We start from the raw sequence: 10,174 nt of genomic DNA on the forward strand, positions 1-10,174 counted from the left end.
AAGAACCATCTAACACAAGCATGAATAGAGCCCCAGATGAAATCCTAGCTAGTGACCCATATGTTCCTCTAGCTAGTGGAACCATGGCCATGACCACCTCTTTGGAAAATTATTGCAACGTTGCCACATCTTGGCACTCTAATCATACGAATGAGATTATTCCAAAAGCTACTACTTCATGTGTTGAAGAACCTGTGGTTTTAGCTATAACAGCTCTGGAACCAAAAAGAAAATGCATTGAACTGGCTAGTCCCTATGGGGAAGTGCTATTTAGTGCTTTGATTGATGGGGAAACCATGCACAATTTAATCTCTCTTTCTGCTTGTTGCCAACTAGGAAAACTCGAGCTTGAACCAAGTGAATCTAGGGTGAGGGGTAGCAAGAAGAAAAATGCACAAAAGTGCTTGGTTTGTTAAAAATTGACACCTATTGTGATAATGAGCACCTTGTTGGTGACTTCCTAGTCCTGCCTAATGGTAACTTCAAAAATCCAATCAACCTTGGCTACAATTGGCTGACAAGTGCAAAAGGTAAAAGTGAATCTGCAAAAGAGATTGAGCATATGGTAGAACATACTAACTGCAAAACTTTGGGCAACCTTCAATGAAGTTGCTAGCTCTCAAGGATGATGACAAGGAGGAAGCTTTGCCATGAAATGGATTTAAAGCTAGTTGATCACACCCCTCTATACCTTTGTCAATGTGGAAGATTCTTCGACCTCAACTTCTCCATCAACTACTCCAAAAAAGAAGAATCAAAGAGCTCATAAAGAAAAACCAAAACGTGCTGTAGAGTCCACATATGAATCTACTAGGGAGCATACTTCCCAAGAAATTCCAATAGTTTGTCCAACCATTGACTCCTCTTCACCAAAATTAAAGCTCACAAGAAGTAGGAGAAACAACAGCACAGCAAATGGAGGAGGTCAAGGCTACAAACTACTCCTCGGTGGATCCAAAAGGAGCTTTTACAAGCACAATGCTTTTATAAAGGAAATTCTACCATCTTACCCCAACCTAAGTATATCAAGGTTTCTTCATCATCAATGACCATACCCAAGGTGCCCCAATGTCCAAATCACACTTGGAAGAGGAGACATATCCAAACAGAGGAGTCAAACCATGCTTCAACATCAAAAATCCATAGACCTCCTTAGCAAGAGGCTTCTTCACCCATCAAAGCATCAACTCATGCTACTGAACTCCAACTCTTCAGTGCAACACCTCCTTAAGAAGAAATAGATATGCCAATACATCATGAAGAGTACCTAAGCCAAATTCACTCTTATGAAAGCACATTGCCACCTCTTGTAAGCACTCACATGTGTACCATCACCTAGGCCTTCTCAACATAGCATTTGGAAAGGATGGTTTCATCAAGCTTACACCAAAGTGAGTAAAGGAAAAACTTGAGGTGGTGACCCAAGGAGATAGTCTTATCTTTCTTCAAACCCTCTAAGACACCTTACTCCCAGACATTTCACCATGTTCACATCAAGAGCGAGCTTGTTGGAAAATTTAATACCATAAAAACTGGTATTGACCCAACATGTACAGCATTGATACTTTGTACGCATCTTAAACATTATTTATTTCTTTCATAATCACAAAAATACAAAAAAAAGTAAATAACAAAAAAAAGTAAGAGAAGAGAGCACTAATCAATGACAAGAAGGCATGTCCTTCATAGTCTTGGCTAATCAACATGTGTAGAGCTTTTCTTGAGGATTTTTACAAGTTTATCATGATGCAACAACGAAGTCTTCTACAACAACACTTGACTGGTTTGCCTTTCTCTTAGTAGCTTCCAAGATGAATATTAATGCTATCATCTTTTCTTTTAAATTGTCCTAGTCTTACGCTTTTGTATCTAAAGATAAAGTATGCCCAAGTCCTCCATTTTACATTTATTAAACCATTTTTAGCTATATTCTAGCTCTCTAGGTAGTGTGTAAGTAAAAAAGATGGTTGTTACATGATAAAAAAGCACATTAAAAAAAAACAAAACAAGACAGAAAAACACGACCAAGAAGATGGCCATCGCCATGTGGAATCCTGGTAGGTCTTTGGAAAACTAGCAATGGTACCATAAGACCAATGCCTTGATTTCTCATAGGGTGGAACCTTGTGTGTTTGCTTCACTAATAAACCATCATGGTCGAAGGCTCTTAGCGGTTCTTGATATCCTTGGCGGGAGTCATTGGGCCATTGCTTTGGTCTCCATGGGGTGGTAGCTTATCACTCTTCATTTCACAAAAGAAGCTTTAAAAAACACACTTTTATTATGTAAGTAGTCGTCTAATTACATGTAGTTTTACTTCTAGAGCTACAGCTTAAAATGGTTTATATGTGCGTCATTGTGTTTAAGACTGTGCTCATAACCATAGGAGACTGGTTAAGCTTCCCAAAGATGCTACAAAGATGAAGATTAATGTGGATCTAACTTAGATATAGGTACAAGTCTACGATTCATGAACTGAGTTCAAAAAATATGTATCCCTAATTACATAACTGCTTGTTCAGCTATTTCCTTGTCAACTTCAGCTTGTTGCTCCAAGAACATATTACTTGTTATTATTGTTACCATGCAGTCCCAAGCCTTGCATTTGCTTTCATCCTATGACCTTAAATCTTCTTCAACGACATCTTCTGAGGACGGAATTTGCATCAGGAAGAAGGGGGCATGTTAAGTGCTGTCAAAGACTTCTATGGCCTCGCGTTGGCCACCACATATTTTTCACATTCATTGGCCTAGGCACTAGCGAATTCATATTTCTCTTGTAATGGATTATTTTACATGTGCGATCCCTGCTTGTATATGAAAGGTGTGCCATAAGATAATAAGGTTAGAGTGACTAACTCTAGGACAAGGTGTTTACACTAGTGTAGGAGGCAGTCTTGAATGCACTAGGACCTCATTTTTAACATTGGCCGGCCAAGTGTGAATACTATGAGCCAAGTATAAAGGTCAAATTGTAACTCTAAATCCTCATTTTTGTATGCACTCTTGTATGCTCTCAAGTGAAGATAGTGCTCTATTCTTCTCTCAAACCTTGCCTATCTCTTGTCTTCAATGCTTGTGTGAATGTGTGTGTGAAGGAGGGAGTAAGAGAAAGTAGCTACACTTGAGGTGGGCGGCTTTGTTGAGCTACTTCGGCGTGCTTCCATTGATGTAGCTACCACGTGGAGTCCCCGATTCAAGCAAATGAGATACAAGTAAGTGAGAGCTGCCTCACTAATGCATTACATGTTTCCCATGGCATATTGGGTTCAAGTTGGAGTTTAGGCTCCCTGAGGCATTTGAGAAGAGTCCCATTGAGTGGCCGAAAGGCCCAACAAGTGGGATAAGCCTAGACCATATATTCTCAAACCTAAACCACCATTATTTCCTATCCCAATTGATACACCACCTAGAGTTGAGCTTGACATGAAGGGGGGGTTCAACAGATTTAAAGTGAGGAATTGGGAGTAGCTCTTCTTGACCCTCCCGACCTATTGCTCTCACTAGGAAGGGAGATCTTGATTAAATGTAGCATTCCATTCCCCTGTGCTAGATTGATATTCTGGATGCGATCATATTTAAGTCATCTTCATTCAATCTGTATATTTCTTTGAGTTCCCTATTGTTAAGCCACCTTTGATGTCGAGAGTCCCATAAATCCCCCCACATATATAGCCCTTTCCTAGAGAGCTTGCAAGCAGTAGGATAAATCTCCTTTGGACTGTAATCTTGACAAACCACTGACAGCCATATGGAGTCCATGTGGAAAATGCTAGCTTCGAATCTCAGATTGTCAAACAACCGAATTCCCTCCACAAGCCTCTCATCAGATCCCTTCCTTTAGGTCTAATTTGTACTTTGCTAAAGAAGAGGATGATCATAGGAAGTTTTTTCCATCTGGGGAGTTGTTTTACCGCAAAGGTGGCTCTGTTTTTGTGCAAAAGCAAGGCCCAGTCCATATGAGGTAAAATGAAGCTTCTGATCACCCATTTGCTGACATCCTGTTAGCCATTTCTTGTATATCAGGTAATCCCAGTCCTCCTTCCTTCTTAGGGAGTTAGATCCAAGGGAAGACAGGAAGCCTGTGCAAAGATTGCCTCATGTAGAAGAAAAAGTCATTATAGATGTATATATAATAATAGGTGAATACATAAAATTATAAATAGGTATTTATGTATATATGTAGGTAAAAATATAGATGTATATATATAAATATTAATTTAATAATAGGTGAATACATAAAATTAAAAATAGGTATTTATGTATATAAATATTAATTTAATAATAGGTGAATACATAAAATTAAAAATAGGTATTTATGTATATATGTAGGTAAAAATAAATTAATAAATATCTATAAATATTAGGGTGTGTTTATAGAATCTGGCGAGATCTAGGCGATGCCACTTCTTTGGATCCAACGGCTGGGAATATTCCTCCATATCGCAGTTCTAGATCACACAATCTCACTCACTAACACTCGAGTCTACACTCTCTTCTGTTAGCAACGAGCCTCCCAGCGTCCTTCCTCGACCCTCGCAGCCACCAAAGCAAACCCTCCTCTCCAGTTTAGGGTTTCGACCTTTCTCACACACAGACAGAGAGAGCGGAGAGAGCCTCTCCTTCCCCCTCCTGTCTGCCTCCTGTGTCTTTCTACGGCAGGGTTTCGCAGTTCTTGCTCGTTGTTCGAGCTTCCATGGAGTCTCTTGCGCCCCCTATGAAGAAGATGCGGCCCGACGCCTTCTCCAACGGAAGTACTTTGCCTTCGTACCAGGGCTTTGCCATGCCTGCTGGCGACAAGCGTTTTGCCCCTCCTTCTGATGGCGTTTCCCCTGGCCTTGGCTCTGGTATGCTCTCCTAGCCATTTCAATTCAGTTAGGGTTTGTTCTTCCCTGCCAGTGGTTTTTCCCCGTGTACACTGCACGCCAAACCATGGCGTTCAGGGAGCTCGGGTTGCGGTGGTTTTGATCTCGCTCGCAGTTTGCTTTGACTGCTCATGTTTGTGAGACGTTGAGCTTGAAATGCAGGGCAACACTTGTTTACGTTCCCTGTCGATGCTGCTGCCTTCTTTGCCTGTTCTAGGAGTTTTCTGTCTCCATGTTCTTTCCCTGGTTTATGACTTTGGGCCCGTTCGCAGTCACGTCTGTAAATCTGTGAGCTTGAGCCCTAAACCTGGAGTACCACGAGATTTATTCTCATTCGCCGTTGATATTTTCATAGGTTTTTTGCGTATCTTGAGGTTCTTAAGGCCTTGCTTGCATTCCCCTTATGATTTCCTGGCTTTGTCTTGGCTGTCGCATCTTTTAGGCTTCTCTATGGCCCTCTGACAGCCAGGGCCTGGCTTCCTTTTGCTACAGGAAGTTTGGCCTCTTTTGTTTCCGTCCACAGTATGGTTTATGGTTTTTTTGTTCGTGCCTGCGTCCTTAATCACAGGAAGGGGACCGTAGGGTTGGTTTGTTCTCAAAAAACTTGCTTTATGGTGCAGAGCAAGCCGTAAATTTTTACTGTTTATTTTGTTCTAGGTTCTGGTTCTGGTCTGTTTGTTTGCTCTTTGCAATAGTTCTGATGGGTTAAGTTTCGAGTTTGTAAGAGGATGCATTTACATGATGTTTGTTGAATCTACACAGAAATGCGCTAGACGTGTTCCATTGATTCTTCAACTGATTGTATGGCTAACCACTTGTAGAGATGGTGATGGTGGTGTTGTGATGATGCTTGAAGTTAAATTCTGGCAGGGAGAAGCCAACTGTGTTTTAAAAAGAACTTAATTTTCAGGTGTATTACAGTTCTCCTACCTAATCATTGCCATAAGCTCCCATGTTAATTTCATGTATATAATAGCACCATAGTCGCAGGAATGGGAAATAACTGATGTTTATGCAATGGAAACAGTTAGAAATGGCAAGTCTTTAACAGTTAGAATGGGAAATAACTGATGTTTATGCAATGGAAACAGTTAGAAATGGGAAGTAACTGATGTTTACGCATTGGAAACAGTTAGAAATGGCAAGTCTTTAACTTTTTTCAGTATTCAAATTGTAAAACAAAATAGAAATGAGGTAAAAACATGAGAAAAGCAAAGGAAAAACATGGGTGGATCACAATTTGGAGGAGACCATGAGGAAATTCGGGATAAAGTAAAAATTTGTAAAGGGATACTGGGGGAGGGGGGGGATATTGAGAGGAGATTAGGAAATGGGAAATGGAAAGGCAATCAGGATTTGAGAGAGATGATGTTTCCGCATTTTTTGGCTAGATAACAGCTGATTTGAGGAAATATGAGTAGCATGCAGAAGCTGTTATTGTAGTATTATAGTTTCTATATGAAATGCAAATCGCAGCCAATTGCAGCCACATGTGAGCCCCCTTTTTTAGGCCCACGTATATTGTAGCAGTATCTGAACTTTATTGTGATATCTCTGTGATGAATCCCTTTATCCTTTTGGTTTACATGGTAGTTATTAAATGAACTTAGCCGTTAGTTCTGCCTTATGAAGAGCTTTGCATGCATCCTTCTTTTGGTCTTCTCTTTTGGACATTGGGAAGAGCTGTGTCCAATGGAAGGCAAGATTTAAATAGCTGAAATATTTCTGAGGTGAGGCGGGTTTAACTTTGCAGCTAAAAGATGGTCTTTACATTATATGTCAACTCTGCAGATTATGTAAGGATGCCCAGGTTGGTTGAAGCACAGGCTGAAAATTCTTTTACATATAATTTTATAAAGGCACACAATGAAGGTCTGACATATTTCACTTCATTTGGAAGATATAACAGGACTTTTTGTTTCTAATGCCCCATTCACTTAACGATCATGAGACAGGTTTCACCCTCATAATAATTTTTAAATTTATCTAAGGTGTCTAGACACATTGAATCAACTTACCTGCTTTTGTGAAGTGTTCCAGGTTGGTAAATCAAGGAAGCTTTGATTATAAGGTGTTTGTTCATGTAAAAATCACATGTAATTCCCCATTGTGGCTGCGGGTTAAGTACTAAGATTCAAAACTATGTGTTGGAGCAGAGAGGGAGTCGTTTGCAACAAATGTAGGAAGCAAATCAAAGGCTTGCCTCAAATTTTTCAGGTTTTAATTCTCACCTATTCAAAAGGAATGATACATTCAAATTTTAATGTATGTAACTTAGGAACATATTGAGGGACATAACTTAATGATATCATGAATTTAAATTTTGAAAGGTCCACTTTGTATGAATGCTGTGCAATTCAACACATATTGGCTCCCTTGTCATTTGTTCATTTAATTGATATACCAGTCCATGATTCCATAAATAGCTTGTTTTTCTTTCAAAGCGTGTAGCATAAGTTCTCATGAGAAAGCAAATAGACTTGGTAGCAGTCTAGATTCTCTGTATTAAGAATATTTGAGTCTTAACTTATCTTGCTGTATAGACTTTGAGTGACCTTCTGTTTAGCTGTGGCCATATTAGTATATCCTTTTTAGAATTACTAGCTCAAGCTTGTTGTTAAAGCTGTTCAAAGATCAAGCTGAAGTGATGTTCCTATGCTTGTGGGCTGTAAAAGGCTTGAATTGCTGGTTGGCTGGGTTCCTCAATGGTGCTGTGTCTGTTCCTCCCTTACGTATGGAGCAAAATAGATTGTCTTCACTCAGGCAGCCACTTTACTTCATAGAGGACATGAGCTGCAGTAATGCACTCAAAACCTCTCTTGAATTGTAGCCTAAGTGGAAAACAAACTTAACTTTTAATGGTGAATGTGTTGGGAGAGTCCAGTCATGATGTTGTTTGTGGTCCTTTGAAAGCTATTGGAATTTAGGTACATTACAAGTGAAGAAAGTGTGTTGCAGCATGCACAATGGTTTTGTAAGTGGTTGAAATTTGAGATCTTCTCTCAGTATTAATGCTCTATTCTACGTGGAGGGTATACTTGGTATTTAGTTGCTTGATTTGCTTAGTTTTATATCAAGCATTTGGTGCATTAATCACCATTCTTGAATGAAGTTTTATAATGTCTTACCTCTGCCTTCAGTTGAATGATTAATCATTTGCATCAAATGTAATTATCTGTCTCTGGTGGTATTCAACTTGATCTTGTCTTTCTCATTCTTGTGAATGTCTAATGGTTTCTGTCTGCTTGTTTGTCTATTTAATTGTAAGGGTGGAGAGATTTATGTGGTATATACATATATTAAATGTATCATTTAATACATATATAAATGTTATGTTTACATATGTAGAGAGAGATCAACGAGTTTACTTTTTTTCTGTTGCAGTACATCTGGCTGTCCATATGGAGAGGGCTGCCACTTTTCACACTACGTACCTGGGGGTGTGGCATCCCTTGGTCTACCTCAAGCTTCTAGCTTGACTGGAAGTGGAGCCCTGGGTTTGAGGAAAGATCAATTGGCTCAGGGTGGATTGCCCATGCCACTGATGCCACATCGAGAACAGGGGTCCACTCCTTCAGGTTTTAAAACTCGCTTGTGCAAAAACTTTGAGAGTCCAGAAGGCTGCCGATTTGGCCAGAAATGCCATTTTGCGCATGGAGAGCAGGACTTGAGGAAGTTCAATGGCCCTGCTGATGTTGCGGCGAAGAGTTTTGACAGGTTCCAATCTCCGTTGGGTATAGTTGGCAGTGGAGCTTTAGAGGATAAGCTAGCATTTAGGGGCCATCGTGAGCCAACTCCTCCGGGGCTTGCAGCTGCAGCGTCATTTGGAGCAGTATCAACAGCTAAAGTAAGCATAGATGCCTCTCTTGCTGGTATCATAATTGGTAAAGGGGGTGTGAATGCCAAGGCAATTTCTCGTGCAACTGGTGCTAGGCTTTATATCCGGGATCATGAATCAGATTCAAATCTGAAGAATGTTGAGATGGAAGGGTCTCTTGATCAAATCAAACAAGCAAGTGGAATGGTGCGTGAGTTGCTTGCACACAAGGATGTAACTCCTGTCAAACCAGGAGGTCTTGGTTCTCAGACTTACAAGTCCAAGCTCTGTGAAAACTTTCCGAAGGGGACCTGCACGTATGGGGACCGTTGTCATTTTGCGCATGGTCAAGGTGAGCTGCAACAGGCTGCTTCTTCATAAGTGACTATACTTGCGGCTCTTTTTTGAGATCAATTTTGAAGCTGTAAACAGTGAAGAGTGGGTGATCCAATCAATGTAGGGACTAGCACAAGTGAAGTTTGGTTTGATTTGCCATTGTAGCCCATTCGTTTTTCGTTTGTTTTTTTGTATTGATACAGAGACGTACTAGAAAGCCTTCTGGGAATGCCTGTTGTTATTTCCTAGAAAAAGATTTGCCTGTGTATTAAGGATGAATGTAGTCGTGTAGCTTTTCTGGTTTATGCATTCTTCTACCTCCAGCTGGCAATATGGTTGATTTAATCCAGTTGAGCTTAAACATGCTTCTCTCTCTCTCTTTCTCTCTCTCGGCTTGGCAAACGGTTTCACTGACAGGTTGCTGGCACTGTGTAGCAGTGCTTATTGTTTTCAGTGAGCCAAGAATCAGGTGAATTATTCAGGTCATCTGCAAATGAAAAAAAGAAAATGAATTTGGAAATTAGGGTGGACCTATATTTTGCCAAGGTTTGCGGATGTAGGTCTTCCATCTTTTTCAGTGAGCCAAGAATTAGGACAGAGTTCCAGGTCATCTATGGTCAGATGGTTCAAGGCATGGTGTGGGGAGAAGTGAGGAAAGGATGGTGAATCGGCCAAAGAGACTACATACCTGATTAGCCTAGGTTGGATTAATTTATCAGGTTAGACATCAATTCAGTGGATTAATTGCTAATTATTAATTGCTTAGACAATTAGTTTTTTAAGAACTCCTGCCTACCTCCGCATTATCTGGGCTTGCTTACCTCACTGTCTGAGAGAGAGAGAGAGAGAGAGAGAGAGAGCTTGGTGCTGTGTTGTTCTGCACAGGTGGGGAGATGCATGTAGCTGTGTGTGGACATGGGTAGCCGTGTAGATGTGAGGACCTGGGTTGGGAGGGCTGTTGTGGCTGTGTAGTTTCTGGGAACAACAGCAGCAGGAATGGGGGGGGGTGTTGTAGTATTCTTAGAATTAGTGCATATCTTTAAAGTATAGTAAATTTATCACATATTGTACTTCATGGTTTTTTAAGTAATGAAAGAATTGAAATTATAGAAGATAGGAAACTTCAACATTTAACTTAGCATCCCTGCTTCTTCAT

The 10,174-nt window shown here is 40.3% G+C and overlaps 1 protein-coding gene across 1 annotated transcript; it reads left to right on the forward strand.

Moving 5' to 3' along the window:
• Positions 1-4,462: 4,462 nt before the first annotated feature.
• Positions 4,463-9,321, forward strand: LOC147611756 (zinc finger CCCH domain-containing protein 14-like). Its single transcript, XM_086784803.1, has 3 exons — positions 4,463-4,847; positions 7,022-7,082; positions 8,250-9,321. Exons 1-3 carry the CDS (start codon positions 4,697-4,699, stop codon positions 9,061-9,063), a joined length of 1,026 nt encoding a protein of 341 aa, XP_086640929.1. The 5' UTR covers positions 4,463-4,696; the 3' UTR covers positions 9,064-9,321.
• The last annotated feature ends 853 nt before the right edge of the window (positions 9,322-10,174 follow it).

Source organism: Cibotium barometz, chromosome 47, assembly GCF_041138505.1.
Source record: "Cibotium barometz isolate CiBa-2024 chromosome 47, ASM4113850v1, whole genome shotgun sequence".
In the NCBI taxonomy this organism is placed as follows: Eukaryota; Viridiplantae; Streptophyta; class Polypodiopsida; order Cyatheales; family Cibotiaceae; genus Cibotium; species Cibotium barometz.

Bases quoted from the DNA above. Each gene is read 5' to 3' on its own strand.
- LOC147611756 (XM_086784803.1), top strand. From the start codon at position 4,697: ATGGAGTCTCTTGCGCCCCCTATGAAGAAGATGCGGCCCGACGCCTTC. The intron at 4,848-7,021 runs GTATGCTCTCCT...GTGTTGGAGCAG, and splicing joins TTCCCCTGGCCTTGGCTCTG to AGAGGGAGTCGTTTGCAACA. The intron at 7,083-8,249 runs GTTTTAATTCTC...TTTCTGTTGCAG, and splicing joins GCTTGCCTCAAATTTTTCAG to TACATCTGGCTGTCCATATG.